Source organism: Musa acuminata, chromosome BXJ2-7, assembly GCF_036884655.1.
Source record: "Musa acuminata AAA Group cultivar baxijiao chromosome BXJ2-7, Cavendish_Baxijiao_AAA, whole genome shotgun sequence".
Classification (NCBI taxonomy): domain Eukaryota; kingdom Viridiplantae; phylum Streptophyta; class Magnoliopsida; order Zingiberales; family Musaceae; genus Musa; species Musa acuminata.
The window spans coordinates 2,079,909-2,102,629 of NC_088344.1; the positions used below are offsets into that span (position 1 = coordinate 2,079,909).

The 22,721-nt window shown below is 33.7% G+C and overlaps 1 protein-coding gene across 2 annotated transcripts; it reads right to left on the reverse strand.

Moving 5' to 3' along the window:
* Positions 1-180: 180 nt before the first annotated feature.
* On the reverse strand, positions 181-6,257 carry LOC103990831 (uncharacterized). Of its 2 annotated transcripts, none has more exons than XM_009410103.3 (4): positions 5,658-6,257; positions 2,777-3,259; positions 713-993; positions 181-605 (listed from the first exon to the last, which is right to left on the reverse strand). In XM_009410103.3, exons 2-4 carry the CDS (start codon positions 3,236-3,238, stop codon positions 377-379), a joined length of 972 nt encoding a protein of 323 aa, XP_009408378.2. In that variant the 5' UTR covers positions 3,239-3,259; positions 5,658-6,257; the 3' UTR covers positions 181-376. The 2 variants fall into 2 exon arrangements, with proteins under 2 accessions (XP_009408378.2, XP_018684847.2); XM_018829302.2 differs by having other exon boundaries at positions 2,777-3,300; positions 5,658-6,256.
* Between the last annotated feature and the right edge of the window lie 16,464 nt (positions 6,258-22,721).

Genomic DNA, 22,721 nt, shown 5'->3' on the forward strand with positions numbered 1-22,721 from the left:
CTGATTCTTTGTATACAATCCATAGAGAGAGAAGGCAACTGATTCTTTTTATAACTTCAATATATTTTGCATCTTCCATGTCAAAAAGTACAGTTCGCATAATATCCATCCCAACAATTATTGATCAAAGATAACAGGAGATCTAAAAAGACATGGTAGAAACAGATACACAATCCAGAATGACGAAGTTCCAATTTCTTCTTTTTTTTGCACTGACCAGACAAGTAGCAGCGAACAGACAGTCCGTTCAATTACAACACGGTAGAAACAGACCAACAAAGACGGAAATTACACAGATAATTCAGTTTTGAAGGAAACAGAAACACAACAACCAAATATATGTCGGAGTCCTATGCAAAATGATGCATGTGTAAAATTAACAAAGCACTCCGGAAATAGTTTTTTCACATAATCGACTTGAGGTTGCTCCATTCATAAATTTTTCTTCGATGGCTCGGGTGACGGGAAGGTGCAAGGCAGCGAGAGACTTGTTACAATAGCTGTTTCCACATTTCAGTTCTCCAGTAACACCTGAAAAGTCCATTACCTCCACCTTTGATTGGCAAGGACTGTTTAGTGCAGCTCTGGCACGAAGTGCTTCCAACCTGAAAAAAATGATGGAATACGAATCAGTGCTACGTATTCATCCATGTCGATAGTATCCTATGATAAAAGCAACAGATTGAGAATTATGGTTCACTTGGAAGACAACCTCAATATCCTGGAATCGATCATCGTGCTGGTGCTCTTCCGAGAAACATGTTTCCTGTCAGCACCACTGCCCTTGTAGGACTTGCTTTTGCCATGTTTTTGCTTGTGATGATCCTTCTTTAAGGTCTTGAGACGTCGGATGTGACCTTTCACTGTGTGTGATTCAGATGTAGCAGGTGGGTCATACACTTCCGGTGCCCATTTGACACTCAACGTTGACTTTAGTGGCTTCCCCTCCTGTGCACGACCTCCTTTCATAGCAGAGACTAGCTTTGGGGTAGTCTGGAGGAAAAAGTAAATATGCAATTATTCTAAAAAACAAGCTCTTTGAATTAACTATCTTTGCCTGAATAAACTTGAACATATATAATAGGATAAACACACAGCCTTGGCAACATAAGGTTTGCGATGGAAACCGAGTTCCACCAATAAACATAAAGCTTGTTTCCTCCTATATATTACATAAATTTTTTGCACTAAAGTTTGGACTAAGCATGATATCCTTTAATTAAATCTGTATCTTACTCTAGAAGCTGGAAATGTCCAAATAGGTTTCTAAAAAGATGGGTTGAGAGATAAGCACTGCAGAATAATGTTTGACCGAGAAACAAGAGAACAAACAGCTGAAAATTAGTGTGTCAAAAGTTAAGAAAGACACACCAGACAACCTAGCAAGAGAATATAATTATGGAGTAAGGACATGGATATAACAAATTATGGACACCGAGCAAGTCTTCTAAAACTACTGAATGCTCCTTTCTTTGATAAATTTCCTATAAAGTCTCTAGGAATTGTATCACAGGCTTGTTGAATATAATTTAATTCCTTTAATTCAAGTTAAAGGAGGCTAGATATTATTTTAAATCTACTCCTACAATAAAATAAAAAAACCAATATATTAATTGTGCATAATGAAGATCAAGTAACATGGTGAATGTTAATGTTGATGCACCAGGATTTTTTTTTTCACCGAAAAGGAACACAGTGTGATAGTTAAGTTGCTAGTTCTAATCATGTAAAGTAAGTTATTTTTTTCCAAGGTGTTGCCGAACATAGGTCTTAAATCTTGATTAAGGTGCTAATGCATCAACAAGATGTATACACCACAATATTCAATATGCCAAATAAATGCATCCGTTATAATTGCAAATCAGCAGGACCTAATATTGGTGCCATCACACAAGCATGTATCTCCTAATAGCCTTTTCTTTTTCTTTAAATCCATCATATTATATCTTTGAAGCTTATATTATAATCTTTTATGATATCTTTTATGATAAAATAAATTTCATATGCAAGGCTATTTGCCAAAACACACATGCTCCATAATCCATAATAATGCAAATAACATTTAAGCTGTTCTGAGAAAAAGACCCATCAAATTTTTCAAAGTACATCTGTTCACTTACAATACCCTAAATTTTCATGATATAATGTGCAATTCTATTCCATATAGAATGTTATGTTCCAAACATCTTTTCTTCTCTTATATATTAATATCAAAATTCTTCCACCCTCCGTCAATCCTTTATTCATAATTTAAATATTGTCTTTCTTTTACAAATTACTAGTGAATTCAATCTTTAATCTCCCAAGAACTATGAAAACTCAATATAAATGAAGTAAAAACTCAATATAGACAAAATATTATCTCTTATGTTCAAACCCAACTTAATGATAAAAAATGAACACATAAGACTCAATCCCTTGAAAATAGTACACTAACATTAAAACATTACAAGTTATTACGTTAGAGCAAGTATTTACTACTGCAGGCATAAACTAAAACATAACTTCATTTTAGTCAATTGATATGCTAAAACACTTATATTGAATGAAAAGGATAATAGATAGCAAGCTTCACCTATAATCTCAAAAAGTTAAGTCACACATCAGATCATCATTTGTTAGACAAGTTACCAATGTTTGGATTTTGCAAATTCATGAATTACAGAAGTGTCTAAGACATAGTTAATCCTAAGATCATGTGATAAATCTCCAGCTGCATAACTTGAACAAAATGTAGTTGCAAAGATGGACACGTTAACAAATATATTAGACTTACAGGCTTTATAGGACACTCAACATGTGTAGTACCCAAGAGTCCTTCTACATCCAGTGGGGAAGAAGGTGATTGAACCTGTTCTATCCATTGTACCGTGCCTTCTTTGTTAATATCCTCGGATATATATTCGCCCAAGTAAGTTTTGTCCATCTCATCAAGACTACAGGATACAACCTGATTTATAGTAGGATTACTAACACACACCATTTCATAAGAATCACAAACATGCAGAATCCCACTCAGAGATCTTCCAAGATCTTCAATCATCAAATCATCCTTCTCATTGATAGCTGAAATGTCAAGTTCCTCCAATGGTATTCCCTTCAGAATCTTCTTTTCCAAAATGCTGGGAGTACTATAATCATGCTCCATGCATGATTCCTTGAAGCCAGTATTGCAGAAGTATGAATCATTACCAACATCTTCAGAACTCAAATTTGTTGAATACAGAGAACTGGCCATTTTTGGTTTTTAAGATCAGAACTTCCAGGAGATTTTTGTTGGAAAATGTCAGTAATTATAATCTGTAGCATGCAAAAGGCAAAAAAAAAGGAAATCATTTCATCGTAACTAAGTTTTAAGTTATTAAATGAAAATTACTATTCCACTGAAGGATCAAGTTAAACTATTTACTATCTCTAATGAAAATAGAAAATTTTGAGCTGGTATTAGTAAAATAAACATCTAAAGTTCAATTAACTCCATATATGCAAGGTAGGAAACAATTTTAGAGGTTTTGACTCAAAGCAAACAAGCAAAAGTAAATCAGAATCGAATATCTAAATTAATAAGCTCTAAAATAAACATTTCTTATCCTTTTAATGTTCCCTTGATTTTGTGCAAGTATTTTGTTGAATCAAGTGTGTTTTAGTGGTTACATTCCAATATTTTCATTGATAGTCTCATCTACTTTGTATCCCTGAGTCCTCATCTTCACGCCAACCCGCAAAGGAACAGAATAAGAATATTTTATTAGAAAAACAATCTGCAATTTCAACAATTTAAATGCAGCGCAAGTATTCCTAAAGCACATGATTTCCTTTAAATATAGTGTTCTAAACTAAATGAATGAGTTTGACAATAGGAAAATTTTACACTCATTGAAAATTTCAAATAAAATGAAGCTAAGAATAGAATGCATTTATTTGATGATGAATTTTGACCTAATCAACAGGAATCAGCTGAACTTGTAGAATACTTAGTCAAGAACAGCTATCATTATTATTCCAACAGATTATAAGTATTAGTACCAGTAGTTTTAGCTAAGTTAATGTGCACATATATTTTTGTAAAAGAAATAAAGTATCAAAATGTCTTTAGTTCACAAGCCTAATTAATTAAGCAAGGAACACAGCATAAGCAAGTTCATAACAGACAAAAATAACATAAGATGAAAAAAAGGCACCAGTGTCTCCAATATGTCTAAGTTCCTCACAGCGCATACCTAAAAGAGTTCACAAATTATGCACTTAAAAGTGAGTATAACCTCTGAAAAGATGGAGAAGTCGCAAAAGGAAGCATACACTTAAACACAAGTATAACACGGTACAGTAAGGTGGCTTGTCGAGGATGACAAAGAAGTTTCATTAAATTTATCAGATTTAGGAAAAGATCCAATAACAAAAATGTAGAGGTACTTGTTTAAAAGAATTTCCTGTTAGATCATCAGCCAAACTTTTTCTCCTATTTGTTTTTTTTCCAATTCAGTATGGGAAATTCACATTGGCATGTCTTCAGTCTCACGATGACTGTGCCTGAAAATATACTGTATTCATGAGGTCATGGTCATTACAGATGGTGTCAGAATACATGTGATTGAAAAAAAACATGGCCTACAGATGGGTTTGAGAAACCTTTGAAGCACTTGGTAAGAGTATGTGGGGTTTGTTAAACACTGGCTTCACGTAATTCTGGTTACTCTTCAATCATAATGAACAACTTAATAGGCCCCAAAATGTAGAAGAAAAAAAAAGCAGAAGATAAAAGGACATGATACATGATAGAACACTGAATGTTCATATGTCATCAGCATAGTTAGCCATTTTGTGATTGATACACTACCTAAAAACCATTTAGCTAAAGAAACCAAAAGATCAATTACAAAGTACCCATAGTGACTATTATCTACCACTGAATTAAGAAATGCTACTTTTAAGGCTGGTGTTAATTAAGGTGCACTAACTCATATGTCAAAATAATTGGCCATATACAAATTATAGTCAAAGCAACAAATCCATCCATCATTACCAAATGAACCAACCATCTCAAAGAGAATATCATGTGTTAAACAAAATTCAAAGACTTGAGCAATCTAGAATCAATCATATAGAACTGTTTATAGAACATGGTCTGCAAATGGGTCTGAGGACACTTTCAAGCACTTGGTAAGAGCACATGGAGTTCATCGAACACTGGCTTCATGTAATCCTAGTCACTCTTTAATCATAATCAACAACTGGATAGACCCCAGTATCTAGAAGAGAAAAAAAGCAGCAGATAAAAGGACCTGATACTTGATAGAACACAGAATGATCGTATGTCATCTACAGAGTTACCCATTTTGTGATTGTAACTTAGACTACCTGCAAACCATTTACCTGAAGAAACCAAATGAGCAATTAGAAAGTACCTATAGTGCCTATTATCTACAACCGAACTAAGAAATGCCACCTTTTTACAGCTGATGTTAATTAAGGTGCACCAACTCATATGTCCAAAAATAATTAGCCGGATCATAGTCAAAGCAACAAATCCATCCATCAAACAAAACGAACCAATAATCTCAAAGAGAATTTGATGTTTAAAACAAAAAATTTAAATTTAAGTATCCTAGATTCAATCATATAGAACAGTTTATAGAACTTAGCAACAAAACCAATACCTGGTCCAATATTTCCGTAAGCGCCACCGACGGCAGCAACAACTGCCGTTAGATGCCGGCGGGGACTCAAAGCAGGTCAGAATCGGATCGAGGAAGATCTCAAGTCGAGAATTTGAGGAGAAGAGGAAAGGGGGAGAAACAAATCGAGATGAAATCCTAAGTCCTAAAGGGTGGCGGGGAGGTGATACCCCTGGAAAGCAAACGTTAGCTAAGACTACCGCGACGATTCCACTTATTATGCAACTGCTTCAGACGATGGGAACTACATCCGCCATGGAAGGAGGTGAGAGAGGGGGTGAAGGGGGCCGCTCGCGGGTCGAGGGTTTCTCCGAGCACCGAAGGCATGGTCGATGCTCTTCGAATCGAACGGCGCAAGCCCTAATCCGCTTCCGATCCCAGCGTTGCCGACCAAACCAATCTCACACAAAATGAAGGATCCGAAAGAAATCTCCGATCGAGGAGAAGATAGAACTTGCGCGGACCAATCAAATCGGTCGCCCCGGAGATCACCGCGTCACGGAAGAGATTTGTCGATCGGAGGGGAGCAAAGACGGGAAGGAGAAGAGAAGAAGGAAAAGGATTCGAAGACAGGAATAGTTGGATCAGGGCAGACAGACGAGGTACATATAAAGAGAGACATCTGTGCCCCAAAATAGGGGGACCCACAGCTCTTTCCTGCATTCTACCCAATCAAAGAGACGCGTACGAAAAGTTATCGCCCCGTCAAAGCCGAGCGGAGAGGGATAAGGATGAGGCCGGAACCCAGCTCACCTGCCTCAATCTCACCCGAGCCACCGAACGGGGAAGAGCGCCTCGTCATCGATCGACAGATGCGGACCCCATGGACGCTGACCTCATGGGCCGGGGGGACGTCGAATTGAATGGCTGGCTTCTCGCGTGGGACCCATAAAGCTGTCGAGTGGTCAGACATCGGTTCGTGGTTGGTGGCTTAGCCAGGACACACAGATCCAACCCAGGCACTGCGTCGGGACGGGATACGGCGAAAAGGCCAACCCACAGGATTGAAGTCGAGTCGCAAAAGTAGGTCGCAAATTTGACCCAATAGTCATGCTCCGCGTGTCCAAACTCACCAGGTCGCCCTTTGGGGTTAAATGTAAACGATGTATCCTAAAATTATAACGAATGAAATCAAAGATTTACATCCAAAATCCTGAAAGAAAAAAAAAATTGTTTTTATCAATTAAATCATATATCTCAATTAAAATCAAGATTAAAGAGTTAATCGATGGACTTCGGATCATCAATTTTTACTTATGAATTAAAATTGATTTTGCCAATATCTCAACTATGAATAAAATAGAAATATAAACTCAACTTCTTTCGCTCTCAAACACTTTTTTCACTTTTCAAGATAGATGTCGCTTTTTTTGGTGGGTGTCACTTTATTCTCCTATCAATTCATTTTTCGAATTTTCACAACTTTATTTTTATTATATTATTGTAAAATAAATATGAATTTTCTGATAATAATTAGAAAAGAACAATATGGTATGAGAAGAGATAAAAGAAGAATTAAAAAAAATATTTAAAATTATAAATAAAAAATTAAATGACATTAATATATAATAATTAATTATCCAATTATGACAAAAAATATATATATTGTTGATCATTAAAAATTTGGAGACAAGAGTTCCACAAAAGACAAACCCACATGAACAGATTCCATGTTCACAATGTTCCTAATAAAAAGCCAAATCAACCTCAACTATCTATCTGATATGATAATGAATTATGCTTATCCATAGAGAAGTTTAATGTATTCCTCTCAAATCTGGTCACCCTTCTTTGACTTCATATATGTTTACATTTGATTTTGACTTACATAATGGAAGTTGGATTCACAATAAAAGAACTATTTAGTTTTTGTTAGACAATTTTAAAGGTAAATAATTATAAAGAAAATCATTGATAGACATGTCTTCTGTTAAATTCTTGAATTATATAAATTGTGATGAACAAGTCTTCGTTGCAACATATTATGTATACTTTATGTGATCGGCAACATCAAGATGAAATGATGAAATTATGGTAGAAAATAGGCATATTCATGCAATCAGTGTTAGTAAGTACATAAAAAATTTAACATTAGTTATAGAAATCATGGGTCTTATTTAGAGATTATCTTTTGTTACATTCTCCATCTGGTTATTATTATTCACCCAAACTCATGTATTGTCACTTGTAAATAGGTTAGGTAAAAAATAAAATTATTATATAAAAATTTAATATCAAAATTAAAATCAAGCATAGTAGATCTAAGATAAAACATACATATCTACATACATACGTGTCTTCTCTTCTTATTTTCGGAACCATTATTCATGGAACATGAATCTACTTATAAACCAACTATATATGATTCTTAAAAAGTTCTCGAAGTATTATATGATCTCTATGATCATTAGAAAGTTATCAAAGCATTATATGATCCTTAGAAAGTTCTGCAAGTATATCATGAAATCAACTTCTATCGTTAGATAATATAATTTATATCATATTATTATAATAAATTATTCCTTTAGCTAATGTATATATAAATCAAAAAGTGAACTTCCGAGATAATTTATAAAATTAGTATCTAAATATATTATTATTCCAAACTGATCTGGTTTCTGAGCATATAGATAATTTATAATTTTATTTTTGGATAACTCTAATATCTACATAATATTCTAAATACAAAACTAATACAAATATAGATTTGAGCATATAGATCTAAGATATATACAAATTACATTCATGATTAAGTCCGATCAAAATGTTTAAGTAAAGCGAGTCAAATTGATCAATTTTATATTTGAGAAGGTAAGTAAAAAATATTTGATTTTTGAAAGATAAAATTATAATTATATTGGGACATATATTGAAAATATCTAATTTTTAAGGGTAAAAATATCAAAACGATATCGATTGTAATTAATACAAATTAGAATGGTAAAATAGTTTTTTAATATGTAAAAAAATCCTTTTCCTCTTTTTTTTTTCTTAGTCACTACAATGTCATCTGCTACTTGTGGGATTGTTTGTGTCATGTCGTCCGTCGTTCGCATGCCGAACCCAACTCTTTCGATCGATATATCCTATCACCGCAACCCTCAAATGATAATCAATAGGGTATGTCAGATTTCATGCATCATGATTTACATGCTTCTACAAATCTACTGAAGAAAGAAGCTAAACTCTCATCTCTTCCTTTTTTGAGAGCCACTGTAATTCGTGAAATAAAGATCTATCAAGAGATAAATAAGAAATTTCTATAATCATGATCCATAGAACATTCTACTATATAGGTAAGAACAAAGGATCTAGAAAAAATAATTATGAGTGTCCCTTCCATCATGATCATTTCATAAGAAATCCTATCATAATTTCCTTTTTGTTGATCGATGATCATAATTAGAATCCAATAAAATTTATAATATACTTTACTTAATTAAATATGATCACAATTACTTAATTAATTAGAATCCAATATTCTTATTCTAAATCTACCTTTATTTGAACATTTAAATTGATAACCCATTATATGCATGATGTTCACTTTAATACATCAAGTGAAGTGGTTCCTCCACATAATGCTAGAGGATGCTATGAATTCCAAAAAAATATTGAAGTATAAGGATGACCCCAAGGAGTTCTTTGAATCTATAAAAACATTGGGAATCAAAAAGTGAAGTTAGTGGCAAAGCATGCTACTATTTGTGGAGCAAATCTAAAGTGAGAATATTTACTTATTTGTATGCTGATTTGTGATTGAACATCATGCACTCAAGCATATTTTACAACAAAGGATATTGCTACTTATGATGATTTGAAAACTTTTCATGAATCAAGGAAAAATGAGTTCCAACTCCTATGCACCACCCACTATTCTTTTCCTATGTAAGAATAGAAATTCTTTAAAGAAATAGAAACAACCTCATTTCATTGTCACATCACACTAACCGATCTCTATTCATCTATCATAAAGATTGGATTGTTTAAGGGAAAATCTCATCAACACTCCAAGATCAAATTTTGGTGTATATTCACATGTGTGCAGTGGATCATGAAGACATCGTGAAGAGCTATTTATGGGAAAGTGGAAGTTCCAATAAGATTAGATTAATTCATTAGTCCTCCCTCCACTTTCCTCATGCTTGGATGCCATGCTTCCTCAAGAATATGGAAGAGTCCTAAAAGATGGCTACACTGCTAAGGCTTAAAGTGTCCCTCGAGCCAAGTGAAAAGCCATCTTGCAAGGATTTAAACTTGTTATCTATGGTGGTCTCAAAGGTTTCTAGATTCGATCTAGAAGAATTTAAAATTCGATCTTGGAAGGAATACATTGTGTTCTATCTATTAGAGCTCTAAAAGATTTTGTTCTCCTTGGAATATCAAGAGCATTCTGAGTGATTGTCTTTTGTTTAGCAACTCAGTAAGGATGGTCAAACAAGGGAGGACAATGGACAAGCTCCAGCTTAACTATATCAATTCTCACATTTCTTGGGATAAGTTGGTGATGTTTGTGCAGCACAAGATGGAGCTACTTGGCATACTGTATATAACACTATGGAAGTGTGACAAGATACAATCCTTCCAACTTTTAGTAATAATTATTTACTATGAGCAGGATAGAATATTTATCAAATTAATGACTGATCAGAAATACTGATTAAAGATGTGATTTTATGTCCTAAAGTTTAATTGTGATTTTTTTCTTTGGATAAAATGTTTCTACATCATTTAATTGCTATACTTAAGTAGTAAGTACACTGAAAATTTATGAGATTTTAGATCATCAATTATTATAAATTGATATTATTTTCTAACTAATGTAGAACAGGAAGAGAAAGAGGGTGAGAAATGAAAAACAAGGAGGAGAAATGATGAAAATTATGATCTAATGAAATATATAATTTTTTAATAAACATATTGATACAAAATTATTGAACATGGAGAGCTAAGTGATCCATCAATTCCCTTTTTCCATGGAATCAATTCTTTTCCCTATGAATTATGCATACTTTTTCTGCATGGCCTATTGTTTCTTGAGCAGAATTCAACCTACAAAAACATGCAGCTGTTGTTAGTTGAGTCCATCCCAATTGCTCATCTTTCCCTAAGATATAATTATTCATGACTCTTATGATAGCACAATTTATTCTCTCTCTCTCTCTCTCCAATTAACATTTCTGAGATAGTTTCAATGTCTCTCCACTTAAGATTGATTAAGAGAGACAATCCAAAACTGTTGGCATAAATTTGTGGTATTCACAATGACCAACCAAATTTGCTGTCATTTTTTTTTTGGCTTCATATTTCTTCATCAGAAAGATACATAGAAGCTTAAGCTCCATGCACTTGAATCATCAACATGATCATCATGATTCTGTATGCAGAAACAAACACAACCATATAATCAAGTTTTATGTCAACAATATGTTCCAGAAAACAAGCATATGGTACATTAGCACCGCATCTCAATCCTTTCGGGCAATCAACTCATCTCACTAAAAAGAAGAGCAAATCATCAAGCACTAAGTTTCAGCATTTCTTGGTCAAGCCACCCATCTGCAAACCCAAACGCAAACAAAATGACGTGAATAAGATCCATACTGTATTAGGAGTAGACTGGAGCGCCATCATCTCCGGGGAGTGGAGTGCTCGTCGGAGGAGCATCCACAGACCGCAGCCACGGTCTCGACCTCTCTCCTGTGGAAGCTGCGGTGGCAGTCACAGGCGGCGCACCGGAGGGCGTCGCTCGTCCCCTCCTCTCCCGACGCCATGAACTCCCGACAGCCGTCGACGGCGTAGCCTCCGACGCTGGCGGCGTGGTTCTTCCTGCACTCCTTGTACCGCACCACTCTCTCCGTCCTCACCACGGGGCCGTTGGAAGCGGCCTTGTGAGGCTCGTGTTGAAGGCCCATGCTGCCTCTGCTCGCCTGCAAGGGTTTGCGTGTGCCGGAAGAGAAGGGATTTGGCAGGAAGGGATCGAAAAGAGTGCTGTCTCCTCACGTCGTAGTGGACTTGTATTGAAGTGGTCAGGCAGTGGAGTAGGTCGGCTTGGTGGTTGCTTTGTCAAAGTAATATCATGTAAATTATCTTTAATCTCTCTCTCTCTCTCTCTCTCTCTCTCTCTCTCTCTCCATGGATTCTCTTGGTGGTGTAATCTAGAGATGGATACGTTTATATCATGTTTATTGGATTGAGACTCTCACTGTCCAATGCACTTTTTATTTTTTGGTGTCAAAAGCCATCCTATGCAAATTACAAGAAAGTCAAATTTATGGCATATATTAACATTGATTACAGAGGTAACAATGCTAATAACCAATACTTAGGTAGTCATGGAATGATTAACTAACTAAAAGCATATAATTATGGAGCTTTGGTATAACAATTTATTATCCTCCAAAAGTATATTATGATAACAAGGAAAGTTTCCAACATTAATGTTTACTGTTTAATTTTGCATGGTATTTTGGGCATGACTCCAATAAAATGTGCAATTTGAGATATAATTGCTAATCATTCAAGAGTGGAAGGCAATTACTCATCCTATTTTTGTCTAGCACATATGTCTAAGACAGATAAATAGTTTGCTTAATTTGAAGATATAAAAAGTAAATCTTGAGGGCACAAATTCATACTATTTTCTTGTAGCACAAAATTTGAATGTTTTTAAGTTACAAATGACCTGGAAATTGCTCCACTATACATTTTTCTAAATGCTTATTTCATACTTTAATTTTATAATCTTCATAAAACACACATATATATAGACTCTAATATTCTTATTTTTTATTTCATATAATCTTGTTGAGTGCTAAGCATTACAATTTTTATCATTTTGAATCAAATAAATCACATCAAACCTATCATTTATCTAACTAGCTAATATCTTAAAAAATATATCAGATGAGATTTCGAATCCTCAACATTTAGCGAGTTTAATACATCATCATATCGATGTTTAAAGTGTTTGTCTAGATATAATAATATTATTTTGATGCAAGTCGTATATTTTATTTCTTCAAGAACAAAAAAAATAATTCTTGAAAACTTCCAGCCATAACTAAATATATAATAGTTTCCATTAAAATACATCCGCTAGAAAATTGATAATTTTATATATATATATATATATATATATTCACTTTATATCTTGCATAATAGCTCTGGTTAAGTATGTATTTCTTGTTACATTACACAGTTTTATTTGTCTGAAATCTATAGAGGCCTATTAGAATAGTTTCATAATGGGATAAATAACTATCAAGTCTCCTCTTATTAGATTCTTGGTTTATATTAGGTGTTTTGAAGCTAGTGGTTACAAAGTATGTATATTAGCCATTAATTAGTAACTTTCTAACTTTTTGTGCAACCAATTAGATGTTAAAGTTCCTTATATATAATCAACATCAGATCACAATCCTTGAATCTACCTCCACTTCAATGGAGTAAGGATACAACTTAAAATGGTTGTCTAGAAATGCAACTTTTAAAGTTGGATATTGATGTAAAAGTAGACTTAAGCCAATTGGGTGATTAGATCAATTAGCAAAGTAGAAGGAAATGAATGTCATGAAGAGTTCAGTTGGTGTACTCAACTGATCCTTTTTCTGTGTAAGCAATGAGGTGGAATTAACATGTAATGGAAAAAAAAGAAACATTTTGAGAATGGAGAACTTCTCATTAGAAGAAAAGGAAAAGCTTATCTATATCTATACTATCATATTTTAGAAGAAAATAATATAGTTTTTTTTTTCTCGAAAGTGAGACAACACAATCGTACGAAGATACATGATTTTACTGGAAAGAATATTAAAAAAAATTTAATGTATAAATCATTAGATTTCTTCAGTTTACCTATCGGATTTATATCAATCCCTAGCTAGATTGATATATATCGATGAGTATCAATATTTCAAATAATAAAAAAAAGAAAGAAAAAAGGAAAAAGAAAGGCTAAACCAGAGAAGAGACGAAGATGAGGAAGATAAAGAATGAGAGAACATAATAAAAAAAGAGGAGGATAATTATGGGTGACAACTAGAGATGAAAGGGCTAGTAAGAGGGCTAACGAACATGAATCATAAATTATATTTATTAATTTTTATATATAATAACTCGGATTAAATTGTTTGAAATAGGGATAACTCATATATTAATAAGTACGTTTCTTTCGTACTGGTTTGAACAAAGCTAAATATATAATTAGATTTAGATCTAAGTTTGAATAGTCTATCGATTTGACGTACTTAAACTAGGGTTATTCTATCCTTTGTCATTCATAAAGTGAGATCAAAATATGCTTAAACCAGTGTTAGGAATTCGGGTTCGAGCGTAAATGAAATCCATGGATACTCAACCTGATATTATATCTAATCTATACTTACCTGACCCTTCAAGATCAAGCTTCTCATGATCTTGCACAATATATGAACATCAAATCTTCAATTTGGTATTAAGGTCTTTATATGTTAGTGTTGGTCCATAGCAAATGTGATGAAAAACTATACGCTTCGAAGTTTGTGTTCTCTTTTGCGTTGTTTAGTTTAGTTTTGTTGGGTACTGATTGATTGATTGAGGGTTTAATTTAGAGCTAAAGAGGATTAATTTGATTGTTGTAGGTTAACCCCAACAAACATAATTGAGTTAAGGAGGATTATGATAATCCAATTAAGCTGGTTTAACCAGATGAAAAATTATTAAGAAGGGTGGACTCATACAACTTCTTCATTAGCTAATCTATCTAACTCAATTAGTTGTGACTTATGAATGATCTAAAAGATACTTGTTAATAAAATTAGAGAAATGACTTGTCAAGTTTAAATCATGAAGATTAGTCTATTCATGATTGATACTAATTTCCTAGAATAAATCAGGCAGATGTTTATGTGATTCAGAATCTTAGGAAATAGAAGTGGACAAGACATGAGCTTCTCTTGCATCTTTCAATATCATAAGGACTTTGGGGTGAGTAGTCTACTTCCAAGTAGTAAGCTTGTGTATGTGAGTCATTTTTTTGTTGATTTATGCAAGTGTCTCTAAAACATTAAAATCCACAAGTTCTGGATTAATTAGTCTAATTAATTCTGATAAGAACTCTCAATATATTTTTGCCAATACATGATTTCTATAAAATTATTATGCATGAATTGCTCTGAAATTACTGTACAGCATAAAAACTTTCCACTGTTCTTCCCCAAATTCTACTTTGCCCTCTTATCCACTAAACAATTGAGACAGGACAACAAGATATGGTTGGTGAGCATTCAAACAATGCTATAAAGTGGTGGGTTGGGCAGTAGTAGTACATAGATAGAGGCTTTATCACCTACTGATTAGGTATATCTAGCAAACGAATGGTGGACTTTATGTTGATGGCAGTCAAAAAAGCAAGACAAAGACTCCCCATGGAAGTGGGCACTTGTAGTTGCATTACTTGTTTCTTGAGAGCAAAAGTACCCGATTTGTTTAACATAGATTTCATGGATTTGCATTCCCCACCAAAGAAAGGAGACTAATCTAGCTTAAGCCATAAGAATGTCTTCTCATATTATGCATTACAGATCACCCTGTTGCTTAACATGGTGGTGTCATTCCTTAAGCATATTGGCATTAGCATATCTTTTTCTCTCTTTTCTCATAGCATTACTTATCATGTTCTATTTTATTGCTTCATGGATATAAGGGGAACATGACATTGACATGAGCTGATACTTTGTGGGGCAAATTATTCTTCCACTAGTATATAATGTATACTATCCTGTGTACTTCAGGGCATGAGGACAAAGTTGAAAGCATCATTGTGTAATGAACTCTCTACATTTATTTTTGTTGTGTGGCATGCAAATGGGGCATCTTCTGCTTTCACTATTTCCACCATAAGGATGATAGCACAGCTAAAAGTGGATCAAAGTTGAGTGTGCAAAGCATTGGTAGTTAATGGAAGTTGGAAAAGATTGAAGAATGAGGTGGACTTGATTCCACATCTCCCAATTTGATTGCTGGACAACCTTTTGTGGCTGTGTAAGGTGGGTTGGGGACATTAATGGTATTTAAGCTGGCACAAGAATAAATAGATAGAACTCTGAATAGTAATGGTTTGAGAATCTCTCAAACAAAAATACTTGTACAAAGATCTTATGATTTGAGAATCTTAATAGTTAAAACTCAAGAACAAATAGTTCTGATTGTCTTGTTCTCGATTGTTCTACAAGACCTTGTTTGTTTGATTCACAAAATTTAGTCCACATCTCTGTTATCAAGTTTTCATTGATCAGACTGTACCATAAATGACAATAGGCATTGTTAAGCCAATGATTGATTCTGCAGGAAGCCATGAAGATGGATTTGATGTACTTGATTGCCAATCTCATATGAACATTTGCAATTGGGTATCCACAAGGATTTGATGTACTTGATTGCCAATCTCAATAATAAAAGGTTATTTCAGTCAGTATACTCCAACATAAGGGCTACTCTACACCAAAATAAACCCATTAGTGGAACATATGGAGGGAGAAGGAACTCAGAGATATGCGAATTAATCTCCATAAACTCCAAATATGAACTGAGCAAATGGAATCCAAGTTAGAAAAATAGAAAAACATCCCAGCTCAAAGCAAGCAAATCCATGAGCAAGTTATTATAGGACTAACATTAAAATGTTCAGCAAATCTCATAATAGTTTTGCCTGCAAAATGTTTCATGTAGTGGCCCAAACTTTGAGATAGTCCCTTGATGACCAATCACATTGTAAGCAATGCATTGAACAGTTTTAGGATTAATAAATGTTTAGTAATCATTGTACAGAAATCTAATTTGGAGCCAAGCAGTGATACACTAAAGGATATACAACAAACTGAGTCAGTCATGGATATCCTGCACTAAGATGAAATGAATGCACTCAAGGGTATTATATCATAGAAATTGCATGTATGTGTTTTGGTTATACATGAAATTTCTTTATTCTTTTTTCCTCAAGTAACAGTAAAGTATTTGCCTTCTGCAATAATTTGACAGTCAAAAGCAGAGAAGCAGCAGAGGCCTTCCTATAGCAACTTTCTGAAGAACAAGTGAATTTTCATAGAGTGCTAAATGTAGTCAATGTTAGCCATGACACTGTTCAGTTCAGTATTATAGAAAAAGTTATAATTCTACTGTTCTTAAGCACTTGACAATTACAAGTTATTGGAAACAAAAAATGGAGAGAGATCTATGATGATCATAGGCTACTCATCTAAATTTTATTGGAATTTCCTCAGCTCAGATACCATGAAGGATAAAGAAATGTGAAAGTCATGGTCTATATGAATTCAGCATTGCATGATTAGCTCCATATCATAAATCTTCAACAAAAAATACTCAACTAAAGTAAAATTATTGTATCAAAACATTCCAAAAGAAGTATCTGTTCAGGCTATATCAGCTTAAAAATAAAGCAGAATGAAATAATCTATAATCTTTGTTTTGATGTTACCTTACCCAGGATCCTTCCCTAAAAGGGTGTTACCACTTCAAAGTTCCAAATTTTGTAGCAGCAAACTTGTGATGCCAATCCTTAATCTAGAAAGCAACTATCATAATTCCTTTCTCTAAATGCACAAGTTGAAGCACCAACTACAGCACAGGACTCGTCAGAAGACCGATGGAATGTGAATGTTAACCAACAACAAATTAGGAATCTGATAATTCCCACTGAATTTAAAGAACTCCATGCATCAGCATTATCTTCTGAATCAGTACAAAACTACAATTACTTAACAAAATTTACTTTGAATGTGAAAAGGAGATCACAAGTACATTTTGAGTGGACCAGGACATGAAAAAGTAACAAAAATGACTGTTGGAAGGCTCGAAATGGATCAAAATTAACATAACAAGGTATTACAGGATGTTGCAGGAGTATATCTCACCTACAGAAATCACATAGAGAAATTATTTGATATTCATGCCTCTTCTTTAACGAAAACAGAAAAGAAATTCCATCACCTTGTATATGATGATTTTTTATTCCCTGAAGCAGTTTCTTCAAAAAAAAATAACTACATGGGTTTCCAGAAACAGATAGAAGTAAATCATTGCCAGAAACTATCAAACAAAGACCATATCCATTGCAAGGAACGAAAAGATGGGAATAGGAAGAGCCCTAAGAATGAGGGGTAAGTAACAATTAAAAATCCCCATCATGGTTGGTATTGTCATTCTCATTTGTGTTGGTGAATCTGACTTCAATTAAAGTAGCATGAAGTGTATGGTCAACATCAGAGCCAGAATGGAACTTCCCCTTCTATGCAAACTTCAATTTAAGATACTTGATCAATCCAATTGTTTAATTTTTCAATGGAAGGATGACTCATTCAATGACATTCATAACAGAAAATGCATGAAAAAAGTGCAGATGGATAAATTTGTTGTGTCTGACTTCTGTGCTGAATAAGTAAAATTTGCCGTCTACTTGAAAGTTAAGTTTACATATATTCATGATAAATGGTGCATCCTTGTCTCTGCTGCCTTAATCAGACTCAAATGTGAGGTTATTGCTCACAGGTACTGAATATTTGGCTGTCAATTGAAATTTCAAACAGCACAATAAATGTTAAGATGGATGAGACTGTCACAAAGCGTGCTGGTGGTGTGGATTTTACAAACTCATAATAGCGACCTTTTGCACTGAAAGAGAACCAACTAAGGAATCATCGTATTGACAACTCCTACCTGATAAGGGTCCCTGATCATGCAACCACAATATTCCAAAATGCTAATTCCAAATACCTATCTTCTGTTCTGGATCTTGACTTTCCATGTAACTGATACTAACATTGTATTGAAGACTACTTGGTGATCTCACAAGACTCATATATAACGAGCCTAATTTTTTTGGACTTCCAATGATCCTCCAATATAAATAGGATAGATGTCAATCATGAATCAACCAATAAACCTTTAACTTCATGTGCCAAAAGCCATTACTCAAATAACAAATCTGAGGCATCCTCAAACATAGAAGTTAAGTTGGAGAGTGAAAATTGTCTGAGTAATTTCATAGTTCCCTTTCCCCAGTGTCTTTTGTTCAGTGCTAGCAACACTCGAATCTGGCTTCTCTTAGTGAGGTTAATGATGTTAAGATGACTTGCTCGGACCTACTAAAAGAGGGTTGATTAATATAAACATCACCTCTCAGAAATGTAACAATCACAAATAAGGAATTGATCAAATTCCTTGAGCTTCCTGACCATGAAGAAATGCAACAAAGATAACATATCATGGCCTCATTCTCATTCTATCTAAAAATTCGTCCAACAGTTTCAGCCCCCACATATTCAGACCATATGTTTAACCCTTATTAGCCATAGAAAGTGATTGATATCTTGATGAATATAATATCCCTATTCTTGTCGATTCTTGCAATACTTCATTCTCAATGAGAAATGCATAACCTGCAGCCATGTTGGTGAAACTAATGCAGCTGAAGAATTCTCCAAATACTTATCCTCGGTGAATCATAGCTGATGGTCCAACTTCAGCTTTCTAATCTTCTAGGAATAAGGAACTTATCTCATGGTCTTTTAAATTAAGAGTCTTTCCATTCAGCTATTCTAAAACTTATTCCCTAAATCCTAAATCTACTCAAGTGATTTGTGTTACTACTAAAGATATTCCTCAACTTCTACTTATGAGCATATTAAACATTCATCAACTTCTACTTATGAGCATCTTAAAAACTTAAAATGGCCATATATTAAAGATAAAAACAAATATCAGATAAGTGACTACCTTAAATAGATTAGTCCCAAGGAGATTTTTTTGGACAAACCAGTTTTGCTTCTAAAATCATTTAAGCAGAATTCGTAGTGACTAGTATAGCACATTATTGATACCCTTGCAACTACAAGGTTTGAGGTCCCCTCATGTAGATCGTAGTGATCGTTTTTATGGTGCAGGCCACAATGGAGTAATATATAGTGGTCATTCACCAGTATCTTTGTTGTTGAACCAGAGATGATCATATCTAATCCTAACCAAGTAGACTTCATCTACATCCTCCACCCAATAAAATCATTCTTTCAGTGAGGTTCCACAAGCAAACATCATTACATTCAATTTCATGTTCGAATCACATGTTATGGTTTATGATTGAACTTTAATCTCATCATCTGTCATCAACAAAACCAACCAGGCGGCAATACTTAAATATCTTGAAACACTAGCTATGAGGCACAGTCAGTGATTCTCATATCCCATTTGCGATAAATGACTAAAGAAGAAAACCACAAAGAGAGAATCAACCACACATTTAAGTTCGTGTAATAAGATACTGCCTTGTCACTTAAAAGAGGCTTTTCTTGTCAAGAAGTCAGCACGCACAGCAGTCCAATCGATAGCCATTCATGCCATAAGAGAAAAATATTATCAAGGTTTTCTACCTCAACTCGTTGGTGGTAGATGTGTGTATGTCCACGAAAAAGCGTCCACTAAAATCACCAATCCCTCTTATCATTTGATTGGGTCGACGAAAAAGAACAAAAGCAAACAGTGAGTGCAGGCGTACCACATCTAAATGTAAACCAAAAGACAAAAAGGAGGGACATTTAACAAACAGTAATCAACATCATATAGCAAAAGCTGAAAAATGATGAGTGAAAGAAAAATAAGACGAGAGCAATAGATTAAAAACATGGTGAACGATGGTAGATCTTATACCTTCGGAAGAGAGGGTGATGAAGACGGTTGATGCTTTCCGTGTGCGCCGCTTGCAGAGGCTACACAGGACTAGTACCGATACAAGAGAGGCGGAAGTACCAAAACACGTCGCTTTTGGATCCACCGCCAAAAGAGAACGGTTCGACGTTACAGCTGATGACGAGGAGTTTCTCTCGATCAGACAAAAAACACAGAAGAAGGAAAAAGATTCGTTGGATAGAAGTTTGCAATGACGACGAGAGCGACGACGACGAATCATCGGGGAGTACGGGCCCATCCACCGCCCGGAGAGCGCCATGGCTGGCCTTTTGCAGACGGTCGCAGCCAAATGGACAACGACGGCTGACGACGAGGCCAATGAATCATGCCAAAAGATTCGCTTGGATGAGGCGATGACGACGGCTGATGGCGAACTCGAAGCGTTCCGCCGTGGACGAGTCAGCGGCTCAGATTTATCTCTTTTTTTGGGTGAATTTTCGGAAGAAAAAAACACTTTTTTTTTTGTTTTTATCTTTTTTTAATATAATTTTTAGTTATATTATTTTTGAATATATTTAAAAATATTATAAGCTTATTTAAAATACTATAACTCATATGAAAATATTCTTATAATTCATACTAAATATATATATTTGAAGCTTCATTTTTTTATATGAGTGACAATGTTCTTAAATAGACTTATAATAGTATTTTGATTGACCAAAAATACTATTCTTGATGTATTTAATTGTTTTTTTTTTTTTGCTAAACCAATAAGAATAATTATTTGAAGTTTTAATTTTTATATAAGTTGGTTTATATTGAGTTTTGAGTCAATTTTTTTTAGATTTTTAATAGATTTATAGTGTTTTGATGGAGACGATAAAAATACTATAAGTTTATATAAAAATAATATAACTGATAATATTTTTGAATAGGATGTTTGAGTAAGAAGATTGGGATATTTCATAAACAAGATTTTTTTTTGAAAATTTTTTTATATTATTTTCTTTTATCTTAGATGAATATTTTTTAATTTATTTCTAAATTTTCTCATATATTTCATTAAGACGTGATTCGAATCTAAGACTTTACGATAATACCGTCAAAGTTTTTATTATTCCACCTTAGTAACTAGAAATATTAGAAAAAAATGCTTAAGAGATTAGAGAGGGATTGAGACAATCTCATTGTTTGCTATTAAGTGAATCAAATCCATCCAAATCTAATGGATCAATCCCTATGAGATTTGTTTTAGAAGGTAGAATTCCAATAGGACAATGTTGATTTGATTGAGATTCTTCTGACTTGAAGCTAATTGATACATATAGGTCTATCAACTACTCTACCCCTAGCAAAATCCACATGCAAACCTAACATGCCTTCTCCCTAATTGAAGGAAAGATAGGATAATATTCATCCCTTAATGTTGGGATTCCTTAGAAACTTCACACTTAATTCCTCTAAAATATGCTTATAAGATTCATCCAATCATGCAAGCCAATAAACCTGAATTAATTAGTTTTCTTCTCTTTATATTTTTCATTGATTATTTTAATAAATAAAATAGTGTTTATTGTGTTGCATTCTATTCTTCCTTTAGTCTCTATTTTTTTTGAATTTTATAATATAATTCAGCACATTGATTCCTTTATAATTAGAGTAGTTTTGAATATATTTATTATTTTATATATCAAATACTAGAAAAGAAACTCTTATTGTAATCATCATGCATCTTTTAAATTCTCATTTTTATCTCCATAATGATACCATGAGGTCCCACCTCTAATTTTTCATATTTTGTAGATATTTATTTACCTCATTTGTTATAATATAATAATAAACTTATAATCTCAATAATTATCTATAGATCTAAGTAATGCATAGGTTATTAATTAAACAATTTATAAAAAAAATATTTTGATTTTACATCTTTTGTACATATAACTCTACATTTATTTTTCTAAATTTAGCAATTAAATCAATGTCATTTTCCTAACCTTAAATTTCATATTTTGCATAATCAAAAGTGCTGAATAATTTGACCAAATTCCATCACTTTCAATATATGTGAACATAGTACATTTATTTTATGCATCCAACACATTCATTATGGTCAAAGCATTCATCAGTCCAAAGAGCACCATCAAAATTCTGAGCATTGTAATCATAATATGTGCAAATCAATGACAAACAACAATGAAAAGGCAAAAAAAAGTTAGTCAATTGACTCACATAACTAAAAGATAAATTAGAGGAATGGCTAAAGTTTCCATCAACATCTAGGCATAGGAAATGTAAATTATCCATATAACATCTTGGTCTTTGAGCAAATAAGCACACCCCAACACCACATAATTGAAGATA